The sequence below is a fragment of the Solanum stenotomum genome, chromosome 10 (genome assembly GCF_019186545.1).
Source record: "Solanum stenotomum isolate F172 chromosome 10, ASM1918654v1, whole genome shotgun sequence".
NCBI lineage: Eukaryota > Viridiplantae > Streptophyta > Magnoliopsida > Solanales > Solanaceae > Solanum > Solanum stenotomum.
In genome coordinates this window covers 1,174,389-1,199,606 of record NC_064291.1, presented here as the reverse complement: position 1 = coordinate 1,199,606, position 25,218 = coordinate 1,174,389, and the positions used below count along the sequence as shown (strand labels likewise).

Below are 25,218 nucleotides of genomic sequence, written 5' to 3'. Positions count from 1 at the left end.
AACTCGGAATTATTTTTTTTCATAAGTAAGTTTCTAATTACTTATTTTCTAGTGTTTGTAAGTAAACGGAATGTAACCTAGTAAAATGTTGTGAGAGTGGGGGTTCGAGGGTGGTGGAGAGTAGGACGATGGTCAAGACGCGTGAAGGGTGGAGAGGAAACAATGAACTTGAACAATCACTTATGAAATATTATTCGAGTTTGGTATCTATATTAGAGTCTGATTAAATTTAGATTCGCACCAGAATGTCCCACGTCGGGGGTAAAACACTCTCTAGCAAAGATGACTCCGTAGTTAGGGGTACTCGAACCTAAGGGCTGAGATATTTGGTTAAGGATGAATGAGTACTTATCACTCCACCACAACCGCACCCTATCCCGATCGAGTGCAGTAATTTTAATTTTTGACCAATAACAAGAAAAAATTGAAATGCCATATTAGAAGTTCATAACCAACCAATTTAATCTTAATATTCAAATAAAGGGTAATGCTAATGGCCAGAAAATTTGGCCAGAAATTTAAAAAATTTATAATATTTTTTTTATTTTAAAATAAACTGATATTTTTTCATTTTTTAATTAAATGGTATGAAAGTTTAAAGGGTAAAAATATTCAAAAAGCTAAAATAACATAGGTAAAATATCATTCTGGCCAAAAGAATTTTTCCTCAAATAAATATCATAAAGCATACGAGATAGATAAACTATAGCATAAACTCTGAAAATTCTAAATTATTCATTGCGTAGCTTTTCCAAATTATTCATACCCTCCTCTAAAAATTCACAAGAAATTAAAGGACACATATCATATTTATCCTTATTTTAATTTCTTTTAATTTATAGGTAATATTTTGGATTATTGTTTTTTTGCTTTGTGGATTCGCTTGATAAATTACCCGTATATATTAAATAATACCTTAATTCAAATATAAAGTTTGACCCAAAATCAGTTTGTTCTATCGAATTCATATAACTATTGACTCTGTTCTTGGTAAACTGACACATATAACTTAAGAGTCACATCAGCGAGCAAAAAAAGGTAAAGAATAAAATAATAAAATTAGTTCTCACTTTGTTAAAGAAGAAAAACAAAGAATTTTAACATTGATTTTTTTATTTTATTTTATTTTAAAAAAAACAAACTTGTTATTGAATCTAGTGGCCATAGTGTTACTCATATTATTCACCAACCATTTTCCCGGTAATTTAATGGCACAAATGTTTCTACTTCACACCTCTTCCTTCTCTATACCTATACATACATATTTATTATATTTCACACATGCATGCATGTGGTTACGTTGGTTATGTTCTTGGGAGCTCGTATTCGAGTTTCAATTACTCATGAAAATATAATGAATATGGTTGCATAGTAATGTTATTCGAGTAAGTATTTGATTTCACTTTGAGTTTTTTTTGGACAATTGCTTGAAATGATAATGTATAGAAGGAGAGAAATATGAGAGATTTTGAAGCAAACGCGTGCTTAATTTTTTTTCAACATATGAAGAATTAATAGCCTCGTGTTTTAATACATAAACAAGCTAAGGAAATGTATGGAAGATTGAGTTTTCTTTTTTTTGGCGTTTGAAATACTAAAAGTATAATGGATATCGTTGTGTAATGTTAATTATTCGAGTAAGTATTTTACTCTGAGCTTTTTTTTTTTTGTGATTTTTTGAAAAATAATGTATGTTCGTTATTAGATAGTATGGAGGGAGAGAAATATGAGAGATTTTGAAGCGAACAAGCTTAATTTTCTTACATATAAAGAATTAATAGCCTAAAATTATGACTTCCAATAGATTCTCTGCTTTTTTTGTATACCACAATTTCCTAAAATTACAATTTACTTCATATTAAAAAACTTGTGTGTTTGAATTAGATATAGTATACACCTACTGTTATACTAGGGATACATATGAGCCACTTTCATAACGATATATCAGCTCTAAATGACAAAGTTGAGAAGTATATAAGACCTTTTTTCCCTATATGAAGATAAATAGAAGAGTTTTTTTTTTTTAAGCGATAGAGCTTAATTTTTTACATATGAAGCATATATAGCCTCATGTTTTAATGTTTTTTGTATTCGTTTCATGACGTTACTATCTGTATATAAGATTGGGTGTCTTTTGTATATCTTTCAAGAGATTCTCTGCTTTTTTGTATACCTCTTATATACATGCGTTTTCTTATCAATGAAATTACACTTCACTTGATAAAATTAATAATTGTATGTTCGTAATGGTGTAGTAAAGTTCGTGAATTGTGAGGATCAAAAGAGCATATTATTAGAGACGTAAGAAGGAAAAAGGTCAAAAAACATGTCGAAGGTGGTGCACGAGGGATGGATGGTGAGGTATGGGAGGAGGAAGATAGGAAAATCATTCCTTCATATGCGTTATTTCGTTCTGGAGACTAAGTTGTTGGCCTATTTCAAGACGAAGCCTCAGGGAAATGTGGTGAGTTCAATTTACAATGCATTTCAGTTTTTTTTATTTGTTTGTCTAATTTATATGTACGAATGTGAATTTGATAGTTAAGCCGTGCTTAAAATGTTCTAGATTTCGAAGAATACCAGAATTTGAAGCTAATGTGTTCAGGATTCTAGTTTTGTAAAGTTAGTTGGTTCTAAATGATTAATTTCGTACATATTCAATGAATTTCATCAGACAAATACAAAATTTGGACTAAAACTACTAAGTTCAACCAAACACTAGCTCCGCGTGCCCTTGAGTGCACGACTGATGAAAAAATGATACTATGTTAGTAATTTTAAAGGCTTTTAACTTATGATGTTACAATAATTGCTAGGCTCCAATCAAGACTCTTGAAATCGATGGTAATTTTCGAGTGGAGGATCGAGGCTTGAAGACTCATCATGGACAGGTGAGTTGTTCTTATTGTTGATATTTGATATCTTGTGTAAATCTATAAGCTTGATGAACATTCATATAACATGTTTTTTCTGTTGAGTAATTGATGTTATGTACACTTTCACAATCTGCAGATGGTTTACGTTCTATCGGTCTATAACATGAAAGAGAAGCATGATCAAATCACGGTACACGATCTTCTTTATTCCTTCTTATCTGTTCTCTTGCCCCAAAGATTTGATTCACAGTGCATATCTAGACACCTTAACTTGGTCTTAATTCACAACTAAACACTCCAACTTGTCCTTACTGTGTCTCGTGAACACCCAAACACTGAAGTGAAACATAAGTTTTGGAGGTGTCTAAATAATCATTTTTGTAAGTTAGAGTGTTCATCTGATACAATGGAGACGAGTTGAGGTGTCTAGATGTACACTCTCAAAGTTAGAGTGCTTACTTGTCAGCTGAGGCCATAGCCATGTTAGTTTTGAGACTTTTGTATATAAAAGGACAGGTAAAACAAATTTGTCTGGAGGCTTGCCCATCAAATCGATATAATTTATCACGTTCAAAGAAAAATGAAAAAAAAGAAGAAGATAGATATATGACGCGAGAGACACTTCCGCGTAGTTTCTGGAATGTAACTACAAAATTTTCAACAAGTTCAAGTTTTTTTTTAAGATTTGGCAATATAAATGTGAATTTCATTGGCTGGACCAAGAACTAGTTGTCATTTTGGGAGATTAACATACATTTGGATATATTATTTTGGCAAACATTTAGTGTTTGGTGAATTTAGTATCAAGTGAGAATAATTCTGGTTATATACATTGTTATATATAGTGGATGTTGTATCGACTTAACCTCTTCTTCATGTGTTTACTTCTTTATATTTTTTAAATCAATCATCGCTCTGCCACTTGCGACTGTGCTTTGCTGCCTGCTCTGAGTTTCTTGTTTTGTGAGACAGAAATTATTCATGTTAATCATAATGTTCTTCCAGATGGCTGCTTTCAACATTCAGGAAGCACTAATTTGGAAAGAAAAAATCGAATCCGTGATTGATCAGGTTTTTGTTTCCTTATTTCTTGGTATTCTCTTCTTCCTTCATCGTACGTAGATGCTGATGGTAATAGTAACATGTTGACTTCTATGCAGCATCAAGAGTCAGTAGGTGGTAGTCGTACCAAATTCAACGAATTCAAATCTGGGACGGAGAGTACTGGGAGGACGGCTTCAGATCAGGAAAGCCCGTAAGCACTTGTTCTCTGTTCAGCTCTGTATCCGTAATTCCCTTTTTGATACTTGCATGATTTTTGAACTCTTGACTAGCAATTCTTAGACTAGTGACGAGCACAAAACACACTATAGATTAAACGTTTTTCTAGTCAAAGATAGTATAGTGTAGTTATCATCTCCACTGGATTTTAAAATGATGACTTCAAATGCCACAAATACATTGTCTGAACAAAAGCTACTTAGTTACCTATTCGTGGGCTTCTAACTCCGCCCCTGACCATAAGTTGTAGCTATTACCTCTATAGTCTAAACTTCATAGTGCAAGTCACCCTATTTTGTAGGTTCAGTGCTGCTGAGGATGAAGATGAATCTCAACAAAACGTGCTGCGAGGAACAACAATCGCAAATGGTTTGCTAATTTCCATTGTGCTTATTTGATTTGTATACATGTTTTTTAAGTTTCCTTATTTCTTCTTCAGCGATAGCTCCTCCGGAGTCTGTGGTTGACTGGACAAAGGAATCAGAGTCAGATTTAGCAAACCCGAAGTATAGGCGCTTACTTTACTGCCAAAATGGTCAATCTAATTCTCAATTTTTCTTCTTAGTTTCCTCAGTGATAGCAATTGGGGACATTTTCCTGGACTAGTATTGACTACATTTCTCCACTTAACGGGTGGCTGCAGGGCTTCGCATTTTCGAGGAGCTACTCAATGTTGATTTACTAGTATGAGCTCATTCTTATGCTCTTTTCTGCTATGTTGCTTGTACTCCCCAAAAGTGTTGCTGCACCCATGCCGGATCCTTCAAAAATACATAGCATTTTTAAGATCCTACACTTACCCTGCAGTAATTTTGAAGAGACTGAGCAACATAGCGTTTTTGTTACAAGCTTAGCGTAATTAGGTTGCTTCAGGGTATTTTGAGTGATGGATTTTCTCGTTGTTCCTGCAGCCAAAGGGATGTAGTAGAGCTATGAAGGCGGTTGGCGTAGTGGAGGCTACTTGTGAAGAAATATTTGAGCTTGTAATGAGCATGGACGCAACACGTTTTGAGTAAGTTTCATCCACTTGACCTTGTATATACAGTTTGATCTTTCTGTGACCCTTACTCCCCTCTAGCTCTGCGTCTGACAATAGGCTTTACTGTTCCATCACAATGCCTTGATTGCACAAGAAAATTTCTTTTTTGGCGTAACAGGTGGGATTGTAGCTTCCAGTATGGTAGTTTGGTTGAGGAGGTAGATGGACACACAGCAATACTCTATCACAGACTTCAACTCGACTGGTTTCCGAGGTAATATTTTTTCCTTGTCAAAACAATCTTTGCTGTAAATGCTTAATTGTATATCTAATGAACTATTTTGTAGTTATCATTTGACTGGTTGAGTCACAGTAGCAAAGGCAGGATTTTCAGCAAGGGGCTATGTTGCTCGGACTCTTCAAAAAATGTCAACATGTGCGTGTCATATTCTCCAAAAATAGTATATTCTTGGAAAATACGACACAGGTGTGACAACAAAGGTGAAGAGTCCGCGCAACTTAGCTAAGGAGTAATTCAACATCTAGTATATACATACATACGAAAGAATTTTGAACTTAAATATACAATGTGATTTTCCAGAGGCGTATATATCCACATAAAGTGAAGGGTGGTCAGTTGAACATCCTTTATAATTTTAGTGACAAATCTTTGGTGTACGCTGTGCAGTTTTATTTGGCCTCGTGATCTTTGTTATGTACGATACTGGCGTAGAAATGATGATGGAAGTTACGGTAAGTATAACCACAGATTCCTGTTTATTCTTGTCGAAACAATTGTTTCTCTTTATCTAATTAAAACTCTATTTGTTTGTTTTTTCCATACTATGGTTGCAGTAGTGTTATTTCGTTCTAGGGAGCATAAGAATTGTAATCCTCTACCTGGATATGTTCGAGCTCATATCGAGAGTAACTTCTGTCTTCCTTTATAGCTTTTACTGAATTCATTTACATTTGCACAAACTAATCGATCTTTTACGTGTACAGGTGGTGGATTCAATATTTCACCCCTCAAACCGCGTAATGGGAGGCCAAGAACTCAAGTACAGCAACTTATGCAGATAGATTTGAAAGGGTGGGGTGTAGGCTTCATCGCGTCATTTCAGCAACATTGTCTCTTTCAGATGTTAAATAGTGTTGCTGGTATGCTTTTTCTTATGTTACACGAAAGTTACATTCCTCATAAACACTCGTCGAGCTTGTTGTATCCATTGATTCTCAATGTGGAACTTATGTTTACAAAATTCTATGTTAGGACTTCGTGAATACTTTTCTCAAACTGATGAGAGGGCAGCTGCTCCGAGAATTCCAGTTATGGTTAATATGAATCCGCCATCTATCTCCTCCAAGAAGAGCCAGAAACAGTCTCATCATCGTACTCCGTCTTTAGACCAAATACGTGCTGCAAATAGAAATGCAGTATCGATGTTGGACGAGTACTCTGATGAGGATGAAGATTTTCAGTGCACTGATCAAGAGGTATGAACTATAAACATACTTTTTCGTATTATTTTTTCATCATCTCCTTCTGAGTATGAGCTTGGACTTCTCCTTGTAGGTATCATCACCCGGTCTTGAAAACGATACAATTAAAACTGGTAGGTGTTGGACCATAGTTTTATTTGTTATTGGTGTTTCGCGATTTCTTTATTGAAAATGTTTTCGATACTTGTGAAGCTCTTGAAGAAGAACCTATGGAGCATATTGATATGTCAACTTTTTCGGGTAATCTACGACATGATGACAGTGATAATGGCCGTGACTGCTGGACAATATCTGATGGAAATAACTTCAGAGTTCGTGGCAAGAACTTTTGCAGTGACAAAACAAAGGTCCTTATCACTTTGTATCTTCAATATGTCCTTGGTTTTAGAGCTATGTTTCTCGGACTCTACAAAAATGTCATCAGGTGCATGTAGAATCCTCCAAAAGTAGTGCATTTTAGGTGGATGGTGTGACATGAGTGCGGAGACATTTTTGGAGAGTCCGAGTGACATTGATCTTAGGTGGATGGTCTATGTCATGTGGTCTGATATCACTTTGTAAATTGTATATGAAGGTTTCAGCTGGTAAATCTCTCATGGATCTTGTAGCAGTCGACTGGTTCAAGGATACTAAACGAATGGACCATGTCGCTAGGCGTCCTGGTTGTGCAGCACAGGTAAGTTTAAAGGGAATGTCAAACCATTTAGGATATTACTCCCTCCATGTCGTTTTATGTGACACTCTTTGACTGAACACAAAATTTGAGAATCAAAGAAAGACTTTAAAAACGTTTGGTCTAAAATAAACCATAAACATCCATGTGGCTATAAATTATCTCATTACAAGTAAACTGAAAAGTTTAAATATAGAAAAGTGTCGTTCTTTTTAAGACAGACTGAAAAAGTAAGTGTGGCACATAAAACGGGATAGAGGCGTACTAGTTTCTAGCTTGTCTTATTTAGTAGTGTTATCTATTCACTTATCTTTTTACACCTTTTTTTTAGGTTGCTTCAGAAAAAGGACTCTTTACTTTGGTTATAAATTTGCAAGTAAGTTTATTCCTCCCATGCTTTGAATTTTGAGTGAAGGGTCAAAAACACTAGTGAAGTTTCTCGATTTTTCGAGTTTCCTATCTTAACTATCACGTGTTCACTTTTCCTACCTAACTAACAAATGTTTTTCAAAACACAATTAACTATCAGTTGTTCTTTATCCTACCTGAACGATAATGATATGAAAAGAGAACAACTTATAGTTGAGGTGTGTTTCAATAAACATTTGGCGATAGTTCAAGTAGGAAACTCACGTACCTGATAGTTTAGGTGTGTTTTTGACCCTTCACCCTTGAATTTTCGGATTCAAAAGTTTTCAAGTCATACAGGAAGAAATAAGTGGACAACATTTTTGTCTTTCTGTAGGTACCTGGATCAACACACTACAGCATGATTTTCTATTTCGTCATGAAAAAGTTGATACCTGGTTCTCTCTTGCAACGGTTTGTTGATGGAGATGACGAGTTTCGGAATAGTAGAATGAAGCTAATCCCATCAGTGCCAAAGGTATCCTTTTTTGTGTCTTTAAACGGCATAATACATGGATAGACACCTAAACTTGGCCTCAACTAGCAACTAAACATACCAACTTTGAGAATACAGATCTAGACACTTAAACTCGTGGACACCCAATGTTGACGTGGCACATAAAATTTTGGATGTGTCTAGATGATCATTTTGTAAGTTGTACTGTTCAACTGACACAGTGGAGATGTGTTGAGGTGTCTAGAGGTGCATCCTCAAAGTTGGAGCGCTTAATTGTCAGTTGAGACGTATTATGCCTTCTTTAAACTATCTCGAAGAATGCTTTCTGTTTTGCAGAATGTTAATTAGACTACAGAAAATGAACATCACATCATCATCCAAACCCCCTTCGCTGGAAAATTACATTGTACATACAAAATCAGAATTAGTATTTTCTATGTATATATAGTAGATATTGAATCCCCTCGACTTCTTTGAGTAACCATCTGCTATGTAGTCATCTGTCTTCCTTCGATAACTCTCTACCTGTTTTCATTTGTGTAAAATCTTTACCATTTTTCATGTATCATGCAGGGTTCGTGGATTGTGCGTCAGAGTGTTGGAAGTTCCCCGTGTTTACTGGGAAAGGCAGTCGATTGCAACTATATCCGCGGCCCCAAGTATTTAGAGGTGAAAACTCATATCCTTTTTCCTTCCAAGAATAGCAAATACAGACACAATACATATAAAAAGTCCTATACCTCAATTCCGAGCAAGTTGGAGTCAGCTATATGAATCATCATTGTCCATGTCGCGTCTTAGTTCAACATCATAAAAAGTGAAATTTCTGCCATACATGTATATGTATTTGATTTTGTATTGCTTGCATTCTGTAGATTGATGTTGATGTTGGTTCTTCTACTGTTGCAAATGGAGTTATGGGGCTTGTCATTGGCGTAATCACATCACTAGTCGTTGACATGGCTTTCGTTGTACAGGTACATGGATAGACCTTCATCCATAAGATTACAATGAACAGTTACATGTAGTCATCTTTTAGTCGACAATATAGTACATTGTTTGGATATGTCACAATGAATGATTCATTTTGGAAATTTTGTTTTAGGGAAACACCCCTGATGAGTTACCAGAGCCACTAATAGGCGCTGCACGCGTCTGTCATATAGAACTATCATCTGCTGTTGTACCAAAGCTTGAACCTGAGCCATCGACAACGGATTAGGTCGTATTATGACTGTTGTCAATTTTGCAGAAGGTGGTTTTTTTTTAATATATGTATAATTATACTTGCATGTATTTTTTTGTTCATTCTTTAGTCTAAGCTCTGAGAAAAGTTAAAAAGGAGTAAAGTTTTGTATAGTGATTGTAAAGACTTGATGATTTTGTATTTCTATGATTCTTTTGTCTTCCTTATGTGTATTAATCAGTTGAGTTATGGAGTTATGGTGTGCAGTTTTTACCAAACAGAGGTGTTTAGTTGGTAAAAATTTCACGAGGCACCCTATTTGAACGTAACTAGTTAACCTTTATCTGACCTGATAACAAATATTGCCTCCCTACCCAACCTTTATCAGTGGGCCCTTTGTTTTGCCATACTTAAAAGAGTCTTCGCTTTTTAAACTGTAGATATCGCTTGTTTTAAGTTGTTCTGAAGTGGGTAAACTTGCAAATTTTTGTGCACTACGGGTATGGCTTAAATGGTGGTCCCAAAATTGGGTAAACAAGGAATTTCTAAGGGTCAATGGCTCTTCTCGGCTTAAATACCTAGTTTTTGTTTGCAGCAAGGTTTGAACTTTCGCCTAACCCACACATCATAAGAAGTTGCACTCTTACCATTGGACTGAAAATTTGGGGCAGTCGGGGTTGGGGGGAGCAACTTTGAAAACTTATGCTAGTAGTAATGTTTTCGTCTAGACATGCAGTCTCAAAGTTAAGAGTGTTTATTTGCCCGTTGAGGCAAAGTTTGAGTGCATATCTACGTATAACGCCAAACAACAAACACTGCAAACACCAAAAATAAGCTGTTCAGAAAGGAGAATTTATAAATATAAGGAAACAAGTTCACATCAAAGGAATGCTAGTTCATTGATCAATAAATTAATCAACTTCGTCGCGCCCCAATCTAGTATCTGTTCTGTTCAATAAAAGTTCATACTAGAAAAATGGAGTAATCTGCTAAGGATCAGCAGTAGCTCCGAAATCGCCAATGGAGGAAAAAAATGATGAATATGAGCTTATGTTTGCAAGACAACAATGTCATCAATTGGAGGAGTTAAGAATGAGAAATTTGATGGCAATTTAATAAGAGGCTCATTTCCAGCTAGCCTCTGATAGGCAAGTCCAAGCGCGTACCCAAGCGCGCGACCAACAGGAACTGCTACAGCATTTCCAACTTGGCAATATCTGCACAAAGTGAACAACATAATGAAAACCAACTTATGAAGTGGCAGAAGATACAAAGCATATTTTGAGTAGTTTTGACTCATTGATCATGTAAATAGCATCAAATCATCGCGTGTTAGGAGGAATTAATCGCTAGTTCTTTACAACTTCCAAAATGTACATGTAAGAGGAAGACAATTCAAGGTTGGTGCATTTACTGCGAGGGTATATATGTACCACTTCTTTAGCGGGGGTATAATCCGCTCTAAATCACAAAGTTGAGGGGTATATATGCCCCGCCCCTTTTCCCTATAATGAGAGATCACAAAGATGTTTTTTTTTTCCATATTCCTCTCTACATAGAAATGAAGGCTGCATTTACGTATGTTTTTCTTTTCCTGGTCTTTAAGATCTTTGATTAGTAATCGAAATCAACAAGCTACTAGAACTATTTTCATCAGAAAACAAGATACCTTTCCTTGAGAGTACCAGTAAACCTATAGAAATCTGGAAAACCTTGCAATCTTGCATACTCTCGTATGGTCAGAACTCGATCTTGCTCTGGGTGTAAGATAGCCTGAAAAATATTTAAAAGCTCAGAAAATGCTACAGTTCTATATTGCATATTCGATGGTAAGAATAACACAACAAAGTACCTGAGCACGATGATTAGGAAACGTCACTAATGTTGCTACTGTTTCATCCCACCACAACCTTGCAAATGGCCTAAAATTTAAAAAAGGATTTAATTGTCTATTGGATATTATCAATTAAACGGAGAAAGACGAAGAGAATATGACAAGCTTATAAGAAAACATGCATAACCTCTTAGACTTTCCATGCTCAAAGTTGAAGGCACAGTCAGGAACCTATATTACAGAAGAATGATTCCGATTAGCAAGAATGATATAATATTTGTCTAGGTGTCATAGACAAGTACTTTTTAACAGAACAGCAGAAATAAATTGCCTACCATGGGCTTTCCGTTTGGTAGAACCTTTGGATCTTTAGTATCACGACGAGCCACATTATCCCCTCCTACAATTACACCAGGGAGGTCCCTGAAATTTGCTCCCTGCAGTGGAAATACATTACAAGGGGCAAACATCTGAAAAAAAAATCAATTTTCAGTAATGTTACAATCGTCAAACCTTTCTACGTGGGACTAGACAAACTCGCAAGTAATCATCCTCGTTTAGTTGGCAAGGCCGATGATCAGACAAAACAGGTACTTTTGTTTCCTTAACTCCAGTTGATGAACAACTCATTATCTCTGAAGGAATCATTTCCACATGTAAAAATACACATTCAGTTCATAGAGTCTAGCATAAACTTAAATTGCACACTTCTCATGTGTTTAGCTGTAGTCTAACAAAAAAAGCCATTAGAGCTAGTGTGCAGAGAGAAATTACCATGTTTAGATAATCTCATGTATTTCTGGAACTCTGTTTCGGGGGGGATCTCATATGGCCTTTCTTCACGAGTTTCATGCCATGTGACCTATAAGAAAGTACACCAATTATTCCATTAAGAAGATAAACTTCCTAATAAACACACAACATATACCAAAATTAAAAAGGACTTCTAATGGAAACAACAACCATACAGCTGGCATATCAGATATAGCATCACGAAGAACAAGAGCTTCCTCAAGGTCACGTGGTTGTCCTTCATCATAAGCAACAGTATTACGCTGCAAGAAGGAAAACAACTGTAATAAATGCAGACCAGCAGTATAAAAAGCCTATAACTAAGAGAAAATAGAAAGAATGCCACAAGTTCTCGGGTAAAAAAATAAGGGCAGTGTAAATGTAAAAGGTACCTCAAATTCAGGTGAGGGCCAATATTTAACAATCACGTCATGCGAAGGAAGTGGAAATGGGGGCAACCTCTGAACAAGAGAGGGAATGATTGAGATTAATTGAATGTCACAAAGCTATAATCACCAAGTATGGACCGGTATAGAAAAGAAAAACCATTCCTATTCAGCAACTCTGATGATAACAGGCATACTCACCTCACTCGGAAGTGCACCCCAAAAGAAAACTCGCAATCGGAATTGTGGGAGACCATAGCAACCAGCTGCCATAGTTCCAAGTCTTGCTTGGTATCTCATATGTACCAAACGACTTAAAGCATATCTTCCAAGAGATGCTTTATCGAACCTCAATATGTCGGCAACATTTTCCATCAACACATATTTAGGCCGTAGGAATTCCACAACATCCATAAATATAATAATTTGACGATTTTTCTCATCAGACAATGGGTCATCAGTATTTCTGTGGCGATTATATCCACTGATGCCCTGGCAAGGAGGACCCCCACATATCATATCAACGTCACCCTACAAACATAATTAGTCAGGACCGGAAATCAAACAGGGATGATGACTCCAATGTCATTTAGTGATAATCATTGCAAATGCAATGGGAAGAAATAGCTTACTGGTAGAGGCAGAATTTTCAACTGTTGCCCCCTTCGAACAAAATCTTTTATGCTGTCTCCGCAATTTCTGAGACAAAATAATTATTGCACATATAATTAAGGATGTGATGAAAATGCATAACAAAATGTTAAGATCTTCTGAATTTTCTCAGTCTCAGAAAAACTCAGAATTGCACTTCCTGCTTGCATTAATTCGTCGAAAACCAAATATGATAAAGGAGAGTACTGTTAAGAACCTTGATATTCAGGAAGAGAAACAGTGCTTCTAATTTTAGCTAATCAAACTTTTTGAGCAACCAAAACTGAAAGATACTATTAAACGATGGAAGGAACAGCATTTAGCAAGTACTTACTCCAAGTTCACAATTGGCTCCCAAGTATCTTCACTAGGACTATAACCTTTCCATCGCACCTATAAGAGCACTCGCAAGAAGAAACATCATGCTCAATATCAAAGTTAAGATCAAGAATCAAGTTTGTAGAATGAAACCCTCAAAGCATAAACAATACAGAAAATCAAGAATTAAACCTCACTCCTCCAAAGTTAAATCTCATAACTTCTGACGGAATCACCTCATCACATTAACATACTTCCACTATTTGGTTGTTTGGATAAATCAGTTCAGTTCATTGCTGATACACCAAGGTGGTGCCAAATTTGTGTTAGTGAATAAGTGGCTCAACCACGTGTAACAACTACGTCATCCCAAAGATATTGGTGTCCTCTTTTTACACCAAAAATAAATTAAATGAAAAAAAGGACTTCTTAATACATCTTATCTCCTTTTCTTCACTATGGAAAAGTTTGTTGTTCTTTTCGCTCCATATTCGCCCAAAGAAAAAGCAGATAGTATTATTTTCAACTGCCCTCTTCTCCTAGTTAATTCGTCTCAGTGTCCAACTAAAACGAGGAGATAGCTAGATTCCAATGCTGAGATGTGTACCTGCAATGCGAAGTATATGATCTGCATCTGAGCTCTAGCCCTTGCACAAGCAACACCAGCTTTACTGCAGCTCTCTTCCTCAGTTTGTCTGTCGTTAAGAACTTAAGATGGGAACCTTCACCATGCACCAGGTAAAAAGACAACTCTTTTTGGTACTTTGGTATCCCATACTCTCCTCTATATCTTCGTCCTAGCTAACTTTTCCAATATTTTTATGTAAAATTCAAAGCTTTGGCAAAAATGGGGGCAGCTTTCTAACCTTTTTGATCAACTTGCCTCTTCAATCCTCGGTACACATTTCAAGATTCTCTAGATAAGTTCATCAGAACGTGATCCACACTGATTGGGTCAAACCCTGACTCACATTCCTAGGACTTAAAAGAGTCCATGTGCCATTTTTTTAAAGTCCTCCAAAACAAATTAGAAGTTTACACCTTGTAGTGTGACAGAATTTGAGTTCACATCAGCTTCTCAACATTTTCGAAGTTTCCTATGGCGAGTTAACATAAGAAGAGTGAAGTTCTTTCTTTCAGATTTTTTTTGTTTGAGAAGGAAAGAACGTAAATTTTAGGTGAGATTAAATAGATTGGCCCCTTGGATATGATGGATTGTTATGTTCTTCTAGCACGATATGTTGTAGATAACCGAGAGAGTAGCATTTAATGTGTAATTTCTACATCACTTGTCCTTCCAGAGATCGATTCTATTTCCGTCCCTAACTTCTAACATGACATTGCCACTACCTTCTTCATATTCCTTTTAACATATTTCTCCTAGGTCAAAATCTATAAGGTAATGTGATACTTCCGGATCTCCATCACCAACCTGTATACCGTACTTGTTTCCGACCACTGTGTCCTCCACATATTCTATATTTACCTCACTGCCAAACCTCCAAAGCTACTCTCCTAAGAATGCTTTATTGACTCTCAAATCTTTCACTCTGAGCACCCACATTTTATTGGGGTGATGACCACCTCCCAATTCACTAGATCCAACTTTTCTCCCTTTAAATTGTATCCTACAAAAGAATTCATTGAAAACCTTTCCATTTTTCACGGAACATGCGTGCACAAGAGATAATTAGTAACCATCACAAGTTATATAGTGTGCTAATGAAGTCAATCAAAATGTGGAGGACGAACCATGTTGGATTTACTCTGGTATGGAATATAATTTTGAACATAGAAAAATTTGGCTAGACTAAATGTTTGGCTAGAATGAATGTTTAGGTAGGATAATGGCCAGGAAAGTGAAACCAGAAAAAGAAAAATGAAACATTAACCGGTAGGGCCACCTGTAAGGAGTAGCGACTTTAAAATACTAGAGGGATCCAATAGGCTCTGGTACCATATTGAAATCTGTAAGGATAGAAGGAAAGTAGAAAATTAATTTTCTACCACTAATACACATTCTTACTAGATACACCTATTAATAGGTGTGATTTTTTTTTGAAAATACAAATACATGGGTGAACATAATACATAAAAGAATGCAGTGCATTTATTACACCACTTGTTTCCAGTTTGTTAGGTCAATACTGAATGTTGATGCGCAAAACTTAAAGAGTTCAATTTATGTCAAAATGTAATATTTATTCATCAATTTGGGTCCATTTTTATTTAAGTAACTCGTGGTTTTTAACTCTAGGGTGTAACTATAAGTGCATTAAATTAGGACAACCAACATAATATGAAAGCAAAGCTTATACCTTAAAATGAAGTCCAGATTTTCCTTCGTTGTTGGGATCCCCGTAACATATGTCAACTAATCTTAATACCTCATATTCTCCAGAAGATGCATTGGAACCAGACTGGGAATCATCATTGTTTTCACCTTCATCTCTGTCGTCTAGCTCACCATTAGAGCTTGTTTTGATATCACTACAGCCGTACGACTTAATTAGCTTCTCCCATCTTTTCAGTAGCTCTAGAAAATTCTCAACACCTTCATTCCTAACCTAAGAAAAATGTTAACTATGATTGAATATTACATACCGATAAAATATATCATGCCTGCCACAAAAATAAAAGCTTACATGTGTCTGAGGATGATTCAGTTTCAGGCTATCACAGGCAGCACTATTAAAATCAACTGCCCATTTCTAGAAGAAGAAGAAGAAACAAATGAAATTTTAAACACATTACTTAAAAAGATAACTAGCATGAATAGGATTTTTATAAATTACCGTCACAAGATTAACACCAGAGAGTTTGGTACCAAGGCACAATCCCATTGACATGCCGCCACAACCAGCATATAGATCCAATAGTGACAACTCCACTTTCATAGGTTCACAACTTGGCGATACCTCCAGAGGATATGTAGTGATAGGCTTATATGACGCATCAACTAGCGAAGGGGAAACAGAGCTTTTGACTGAATAGGCCAAAAAAGATAAAAGTGAAGTATTAACAAATATCGGTAGAGAAAATGTAGAATCAAATTAGGTATCATTACAAGCTTCATGCAACAAACTGCTACAAGAAGTTCATTAATGATAACAAGTGGAAAATAGGATGTTTGAAATTTTTTATGTCACGTACAAGTAAGCTACAAAAGGTAACTTTTTTTTTTTTGGAAATTGTTAACATGATAAGATTCAAAAGGTAACTTCACATTCAAGATACAACTCAAATATCATAAGCAAGAAAAACTTGACAATCATGGACACTTTGAAATGCTCTTTTTGCACTAGAGTAGCAACGTCAGTATCTCCTTCAATTGTACAGAACCTACCCAATTTCACTAGCCATCACGTGGCATCAACTAATGCCATCCATTCTATGGATCAACTATAGCCGATAATTTTATGTCGTCTAAAAATAAGACCAAATACACACAACATGTCAATCTGACTTATTGTGACTGAATATGTTCCTTGTGAATCTAAGATAAGATTCTCACTTTCTCATAGAATTTGTTCTTACTCACTTATGCAGCTCACATCTCATCCTTAACAAATAAAGTTAAAGTATAAATAGATCCATGTGAATAGAAATTTTCTTATGAAAATTAAGGTTTAAAAGCAAAATAATGGATAGAACAGTCATGTTCCTAAACCACTGCAAATAGAAGTTTTGAGCATCGTATGCCACCTATTTTAATAAAGACTTACTACAAAAGTTATACGTCATCAGGTGTTTTCTCCAGAAGCTACGTTGTTTGAACACACAGGACCATTTCAAGATTATCTGTAACAATATAACTTACCATTATGCAACGTACGGAATGTGGAATAATCAACACAGTATTCCATGTCGTAATAAAAGTGAGCAGGTGGAACATCCTTTTTATTCAAATCAAGCTGCAGCAGTAACAAAATTGCACAAGAAACAGTAAGAGCACAGTAGTCAATATAGTGAACAATGGAACAAACGAAAGTAATCACAAGCAATTTTAACAACATTTGAAAAAAATATCAAGATGGAGCATACCCTGGTTGGTAATTCTACCACGTTGACTTTGGAAACTATGCAGTCTAGTAAATTATCATTCTCTAAAGTAGAATAGAATATGCGCTTTGGGTCATGGAAAGAAGCAGCACCTTGCAACACCTGAAAATATTTTGTAGATAGAATATCCATATGAATAAACTAGAAAAAAAGGAGCTTCAAAGTATACAATACAAATTGAAAATAAAATACTCTAGCAATAGTACAAACCGTATCTTCAGCTCGGAAGAACCATTGTACCCTAAAATAATCTTCCCCCTCTGTCGTCTTGAAAAACTCCAAGATCCTGCCAATATGTTTTTTCTTGCCTTCACCCTAAAGGAATTGCCCAACATTTTTCAAGACATAGCCAGATGAGTGATTCATAAAGGTCACATAGCTGGCAATGAAATTTCAACATTTTGCATCAGTTATGAAAATATTTTTTTTCTTAGAAGAAAACTTTAAAACCTGACCCTAATTGCCCTGAGAGACGTGTTGGAGATCCACATTGAAGAAACGATTTGAGTTCACACATCAGGTCGTTTGATAAAATTTAACATTACGGAGCATAATAATACCAACTTATATCTGCTGATATCTAACTTCTCATTCTAACTATGTTGCATGAATCCTTTTGTATTATACAAATAGAGGATCAGGTAAGCTGAATTAGTCAGCGACAAAATCACATTATGTGTGGCAGCAAGAACTTCCAGAGCATTAACTTCAAATGAGGAAATACTCGAAAATAGTATAGACCCCAAGTCATGTATGTTTTGCTTATGCACCTAAGCCTACTGCAGCGCATTTTTACTAACTATTACATTAAAATAGACAAAAAGATCAGTAGCATTTTCCATTTAGCTCTGCCCTGTAAATTTCAGTAGCTACAGTCTGAAACTTGTGTACAATCCAGTGTGATGCCTTTGACTATACCTTTACCTATGCCTATATGAATATCTTAAAGTTGCATATCCAAAGCAAGTCAACGTGGGAAAAAGCTCTCGATGGCCAATTGGCCATAGACCGGAATGGTTGGAGTGTGCAGGATCACTCTCGAAACTTTCATCCTTTATCTTTATACAAGGAATCCTCTTGGTTGTTCGAAGCTAGAAGATGGCCGGACGAACTGCTATTTTGCATAGGGGGAGTAAGATAGGCAAGGTGCTTTTACTTAACTCATGATGGTTCATTTCTAGATAGTAAGGATAAGGAAGCAAAGGTAGAGTCCTTTAATAATGTCTATCATTATGTGCAACTATCTCCACTATAGAAAGAAAAACACATTTATACAAATAAGTCTTTATTATTATATTAGCATAAGTAGTCAACATTTTCAACTAGGGTTTTGTCATACATGCAAATGTAATAAATAAAACAAAGATAGTTAGCATATATACGAGTCTATCTTTAGTAGGTATCGAGGTAAATCTCCACTAACAAAGAAAAAGAACACCAAAAAATGAATACACATTACAAAGCGTCTACAGACACTTATTTAAACCTTCTTAAACTCCAAAGAGTAGACTGACTCTTAATAATTTCTGCCGCAGCTGCGGGAGACTATACTAATAACAATATCCTCCCATTCTCAGGAAAGGGTCCTTCCCTCTACTTCCAAAGTTTTAATTTGGTTTATTTTAATTTGGTTTAAGAGCGGTTGAACTCGTTGCTCCACCACCTCTGGAAAAACAGCAAGCACATGTTCCAAGAAGGCATACAGAGATGGCTGTCATTTGCGCTTTGCATTTTCAATATTGAAAATTACTTGATTAATTTGAGAAAGACTTTCAGTATAGTTGAACCCATATCTCTCTTTGCTTTGCCAAATAGAGAAAGTTGCTTCTATTTATAGACGTTGGAAGCCATGCCTCTTTCTTATTATATTATTTGTAACCCTATTTTTATTAGGTTGTCTTGGTTCCGTAACATGGTTTAAACCTGGTTTTTCATGACTATGGAACCCCATCCATTAGATTTTAGTTCGCTGAGAACCTCTACTGAACGAGAGCGAGGGATAGACTTGGCAGCCCAACATTCACTCTCATATAATATTGGGCTTATAACTATTCTATAGAACTTACCTTTTCACATTGGTAGGCATCCTCCTATCACATAATACCTGGTAGCACTTCTCTATTTCGAGCAGCCTATTTTGATTATCTCTGTAATATCTCAATCTATTACTTTATTCTCTTAGAATAACAAGCGTAGATACTACATATGTTGTGTTATTCTGCTCATCCAAAAACCTTGCTCTCAAGAGAGTTTCTCCAGTGTTCAAGCTTTTGGTTGACAACATAGTTAATTTCGTCAATTAGCATAATATTGTCGGCAAATGCATACTCCATGGGACCTCATCTCGTATTTGTGTAGGTTATAGCTCATCCATAACAAGGGTGAACAAGTATGGGCTCAATGTTTATCCCTAGCCTAAACCCAAAATTATGAGAAACTCTGTTGCGTCACTTACTACCAATGATGGCTCCTTCGTCTTTTATGATATTTATAATAATTTAACATGAATTCCTTTCTCTTCAACACCCACCAAAAGATTTTTCTTGGTACTGTTATCACATGCTTTCTCTAGGTCAATAAACACCATGTGTGATCTTTCTTCCTCCCACGCATCTTCTTAGTAGAATCTATTACAAAATCTACTGGCCATAAATCAAAACTGATACTTAATCATCCTAGCAGTGTCCCTACGCTTACATTTTATCACTCCTTCACATAGTATCATCATATGACGTAAGTTTAATACAAACATAGTAAGTTTAATACCACGATTGCTCATACATCTAAAGAACAAACAAAATTCAATTCTCCTTTAAGAGTTTTACTTTTAGATGAGATAGTGACACAGTTCCACATAATTTTCAAGTAAGCAAAAGCTCTCGGTACAAGTTTCACTATCACTCATCGAAAATGTTTTCACTTGCTTAGCCACAAAACAAGAATAGTCTCATACATGAACAGACATAATACAATTGTTGAGACTAATTTCTTATAAAAGGAAGAAGAAGCTATATAGAGAGCTAATAACTTACCTTTACAAATGCACAATCTCCGATATTGAAAATGAAACCAGCAACCTTAGCTTGAGCATAATGGCATTCCACATTTAATATGATTTCATCTTCTTCACCAGAACTACAATAAAAGGCAAGCATAAAATTAAGGAGTGAAGACGTGCAACGAGTTTATAAAAGGTTAGACCAAAAATGACAAGTTCAGATAGTATCACTCACTTTAATTTCCACCCTTGACGCTGCATTTTTCGATTCTGCAATTGCCAATATACATTTAAATTCAGAATGAGAAACTTTAATGACGTGTGCCAGACAAAGAACTAAATGTTGCTCAAATATTTAAAATAATCCAGAATCACCACTTATAAGAGCACAATGTAATCAATTAAAATGGCCAACAAATAATAGTTAGCTTATAGGAGATGATAAAAGGTTCAAGTGATTATTCAGATTTTTTGGCTTATGATATCCTAAAGTCAACTACTTTTCCGTTCTGTATAATCTTATACATTGCAACGCCAACTTCTTATTCATTATATATAATATTATAATTTTCAGTGAATCTTCTATGCACATTTTCCTTTAAAGAATCACGATAGATATCTAGGGTGTTATGTATACAAATAGAAGGATGTCTACCTGTAACAATCCGACATTTCTTTTTTCAGAAGAAGAGTTACTTCATTAATTATAGCTTTACTACTTTTAACAGGTTTCATGTCGAAACGGATAATTACGGAATATATTCTCATAGTATGTATGTATATTTAATTATTCTTGAAAATACTACTTATATCATATAATGTATAAGTTAGTGAAGCATTAAAGTGGTTAATTCGCCTACTTTACACTTTTACATGTTAGTTGGGTGATCAAGTAATTTATAAGAGTGAAGAAGTGTGGTAAACCCATTTATTCGTAGCCTACTTATGAGGATATGAGATATTTTAAAGTAAAAGAGCTCTTGGCTCTTAGGAAATAAACCTTTTGCTCGAAGGGAAAGGCTGGAACTTTAGATGAGCCAACAGTGAAGCTCTCGTCAATTTAAGCTTCAAGTAAAAATTTACTTAGACAAGAGCTGTATCGGAATCAATAACAATGAAGAGTCCAAATGGAATAGATGTGAGCTTAAAGAGAATCAACACATCAGTAACGATGGTCACGTCCATTTTCCAGCCATGTAACTGCTTTATTGGTCCTTTGAAAATGTTTTTTGTAGTAAGAAGCGATAAGGATTTAATGACTCGATAATGGTGGTAATGATTAGGGTACATACGATCGAAGCAATGACAATGGCAATCATGAGCTTATTAGTCTTTTTAAGAGTTTAGATTAGGATATTAGAAGCCATTGTTTCAATTTTTATTCGTATATTGTTAGGATGTTTTACTTTGGAACAAGAATGTTAATAATATATTGCTATATAGAAAAATGATTATTTAGATGGATTGTGACAAATAAATGAGTTATGCTTTCACCTTTAGATTTACGATTTGAGGTGTAGAATATTGACATTTAGCCCTAAGTTTGAAATTTAGGGAAATTGAGATTTGACTCATCATTTGACATCAAGATTGAAACTTGATTATAGATTTGGACTCTATGGCTTATGGACAGCGTGTCCATGTAATCAATTTCGGATTTTGGACAGTTGATCCGAGGGGCCAATTTGAGTTGATCAAGAGTTGACATTGACCCGAGGTGTCATAAATTACGGGATTAGTTTCCCTAGACTAATTTGAACCTGTTATTTATATTATTGAATAGATTGAGGCAACTGGAGGTCGTTTGAAGAGAAGTTGGCATTTCAAGAGAGGTTTGTGCACCGGTTATAAGACAAGTAAAGGCTTAAACTCTTAGATTACTTGTTTATCATTAAAAGGGCATGATTTGTATTTTATATACGCATTTAAACCATTTAGTTTGTGTGAATGGGCGAGCATGATCTAAATTGGATAAACTTTCAAGTGTCTAAAGTAATTGCCGTTTGAGGTAGATGAACATTTACTCCACTTTATCATAACTTCATAGGAGCATACTCCGTTAGACCCCAGTGGGTTTGGTCGGAGGTAGATGCTAGAGTTATAAGTGACCCGGATAGGATTGTGGGTTAATAATCCCCACTCTAGTAGAGAGGGTAAGACATGGGCATATACATACAGGGATGGATTCGCAGCTATAGTTACTTTTAGGGTCGTCAGAATGCACATTTATGTTAAACATCCACTCAATATGTATATTCTAAAATCTAGAACTTGTAAACTCAAAATCTTAGCTCCGTCTATGATACTGGTGCAAGTCATCCACCAAACAGGCCTCCCCTCCCCTTCCCGTTCCATTCCGTTCCTCACTTCCTCCCCTCAATGGGAATGCTCAATAGTTGCTTATAGATATAACAGCCTGAAGCAACACTCAATTCAGCCATCCGGAGCAGATATATCCGATATTCGTGCTGGTTGGCTGCTCGAAGGATTACCTCAAATTGCACCCACATTTTCCAAGATACCTTTTTTATTTAGATTGGGGGCAGGGGAAGGGGATTACAAGGTGAGAAATCGAAATCGAAATCTCATCAACTGAACTACTAAGATTTCCCGTTTTACTAAATGAAATAAGAAAAAAGAAATCAAAGTACCAACCTTCAATTCGTATCGCCATTGCCATTTCTCTTGAGCTTCCTCTGTATCTATCGGCTCTCCGATGAAACATGCATTACTCTTCTGCTTCCTCACACTTTTCTCTGCTGAATTTTTTATCCGTTTCATTTCCGATCCTTTACTCTCATTATAATTAACACTCCCTTGTATTTTTCTCGATCTTAAAGTCTTCTCTCCCACTGAATTACTCTCAGCCGTTATTTTTTCCGATGTTCCCGGCGATTCAGCAAAAACTGGATCTTTCCTCCGAGATCCTCGTGAATTGTTCCCTGCATTTACTGAATCACTCCCCCTGGCGCCGCGTTTCTTCGACGCGCTGCCGTTCGCCGCCGGCGTCATCATCAAAGCCAGCAGTTCCCGCTTCGTGCCGGTTCTTCCGCCGGCGGCGAGTGTACCACACGCGCTCTTCTCCGGCAATGCTAATAGCTCTAATTGAACTCCATTTGATGAATCGGAATCGAACCTCGGAGATTTTCGGCTTTTTTCATCCATTTTTGAACTTGCCGATTTCCGTTTCCTCGATAGTTCCACTTGTTTTATTATACCCTCTGATTTCCTTGAATTTACTTTTTTGCCCTTATCCTCCGCCGTCGTTGTCCTTGCTGACAGTGATACCAATCTCGGCGACCTCCTCGTACCTTCCGCCGGAGGTGTTTTTCCAGCCAATGTAGGTGGTGATGGAAGAAGAAAAACTGTTTTTTCAGGTGAAATGCTGTTCCGATTTTTCCTCATGAACTCAGTAGCAGTAGTAGCCCTAGTACTGAATTTGTTGGTAGTGAATCTAGAAGATCTTCTCCTAACTGATGGATAAAACACTATCAATGGAACTGGTTCTTCATTTTGAGGAAAAGGAAAAGACAGAGCTAATGCTTCTGGATTTGGTGATGGAGATGAAATGGGTTTGGTTTTTTTGGGTGATGGAGTTAGATTTGTAGAAAATCTTGAAGAATTGTTTTGCTTTTTCGCCATTTTTATTTGGAAATTGCCAAGAATAGTAGGTGTTTTACAGAAGAAAACAGGGCAAGAGGATTGGTCAAAATAGTATGGAATTTTAGTTATTACAAGGTTATATTTGTAAATATGTCAGCCTTTTAAGGTAGAAAAATGAAAGTACACTATACTTGGTATTTTCATAATTTGATTTCTATATTTGATTAAATAATTGAAAGCAGATATCAAATATCGAAAAATAGAAAGAAAAAAAAAACAATATTTGATTTGGTATTTTTGTAGTTAGGTTTCATACTTTGATATAACTAATTAAAAAGTAAATACTTCAAATATGAAAGTTTTAAAATTAGGTTTAATACTATAAACTTTTATTTGATTCGATTTTTGATGATTTATACTCTAATTTAGTTAGGAGTAATACAAAATTGCAACTCTTTTGGCATATTTATAAACCTATCATTCAAATTGCATTATGTTATATGTGTTTGTTATGCATATATTTCTTGTGACTTTGAATAAAATGACATTTTTAAAATATCATATGAAAATTGTTGTTATTACTCGAATTTGCCTGAATGTGTGATATTAGTAATACACTTTGATATAATTGTCATAACATATGCTATGATTATTTTACAATATGAGTTATAAATTGTTTTTTCATGCTTACTTATTTAACTTTATATAAATTTAAATATTTATTTGTAAATATTTATGTATTACTCCTATATCATTATTTAACAAAAGCAGTTAAATTTACTTAAATTTAATATATATATATATATATATATAAAAATTAAAAGGAAAAAAAAAGTTTTTGCCTGGGAAATCGTGCAAGTGGAAAAGTGGGAAAGGACAGTTAATCTCACGTGTAATGTAAGTATGGATTGTGGTAAAATTTAGTTCAAAATTTAATTTTTTGTCTTTGCTCTGACTGAAACTGGATAACCAAATCTAGTCTACTTTTGCTTTTAAGAATTTTCAAAAATCAATTTTGTGGCTCCAAATTTTATTTTTTTTAAAAAAGTGGGACCAAAAAGATAGAGTACTTTTTAAAAAAATTATTTTTATTGTTAATTATTTTAAAATTGTTTTATTTGTACTTTTAACATATAAAAAAAATAACTTTTTTTTCCATATTTATCTTACATTAATTGTTATTCCCTAATCAAACATTAATTAATAGGATA

General features: G+C 35.4%; 2 protein-coding genes across 3 annotated transcripts; one reads left to right on the top strand and one right to left on the bottom strand.

The window, feature by feature from the left end:
* The first annotated feature begins 2,261 nt into the window (after window positions 1-2,261).
* Window positions 2,262-9,442, top strand: LOC125842262 (protein ENHANCED DISEASE RESISTANCE 2-like). The gene is made up of 22 exons (XM_049521528.1): window positions 2,262-2,464; window positions 2,817-2,891; window positions 3,013-3,066; window positions 3,882-3,947; window positions 4,037-4,131; window positions 4,459-4,526; window positions 4,597-4,692; window positions 4,801-4,841; window positions 5,069-5,169; window positions 5,315-5,410; window positions 5,825-5,889; window positions 5,992-6,063; window positions 6,142-6,297; window positions 6,410-6,633; window positions 6,713-6,752; window positions 6,832-6,986; window positions 7,214-7,315; window positions 7,644-7,688; window positions 8,058-8,198; window positions 8,751-8,846; window positions 9,053-9,154; window positions 9,283-9,442. The coding sequence occupies exons 1-22, from the start codon at window positions 2,327-2,329 to the stop codon at window positions 9,397-9,399; spliced, it is 2,145 nt and encodes a 714-aa protein (XP_049377485.1). The 5' UTR covers window positions 2,262-2,326; the 3' UTR covers window positions 9,400-9,442.
* A 795-nt stretch (window positions 9,443-10,237) lies between these two features.
* On the bottom strand, window positions 10,238-24,078 carry LOC125842260 (DNA (cytosine-5)-methyltransferase CMT2-like). Of its 2 annotated transcripts, XM_049521526.1 has the most exons (21): window positions 23,060-24,078; window positions 20,640-20,674; window positions 20,439-20,541; window positions 17,617-17,721; window positions 17,389-17,508; window positions 17,165-17,258; window positions 16,140-16,330; window positions 15,990-16,055; window positions 15,663-15,911; window positions 13,361-13,419; window positions 13,008-13,074; window positions 12,577-12,906; window positions 12,382-12,450; window positions 12,166-12,252; window positions 11,972-12,059; window positions 11,711-11,832; window positions 11,533-11,634; window positions 11,385-11,428; window positions 11,216-11,285; window positions 11,033-11,136; window positions 10,238-10,580 (listed from the first exon to the last, which is right to left on the bottom strand). In XM_049521526.1, exons 1-21 carry the CDS (start codon window positions 24,044-24,046, stop codon window positions 10,412-10,414), a joined length of 3,261 nt encoding a protein of 1,086 aa, XP_049377483.1. In that variant the 5' UTR covers window positions 24,047-24,078; the 3' UTR covers window positions 10,238-10,411. The 2 variants fall into 2 exon arrangements, 1 of the variants encoding a protein (XP_049377483.1); XR_007443895.1 differs by lacking the exons at window positions 10,238-10,580; window positions 11,033-11,136; window positions 11,216-11,285; window positions 11,385-11,428 and having other exon boundaries at window positions 12,161-12,252.
* Window positions 24,079-25,218: the final 1,140 nt, after the last annotated feature.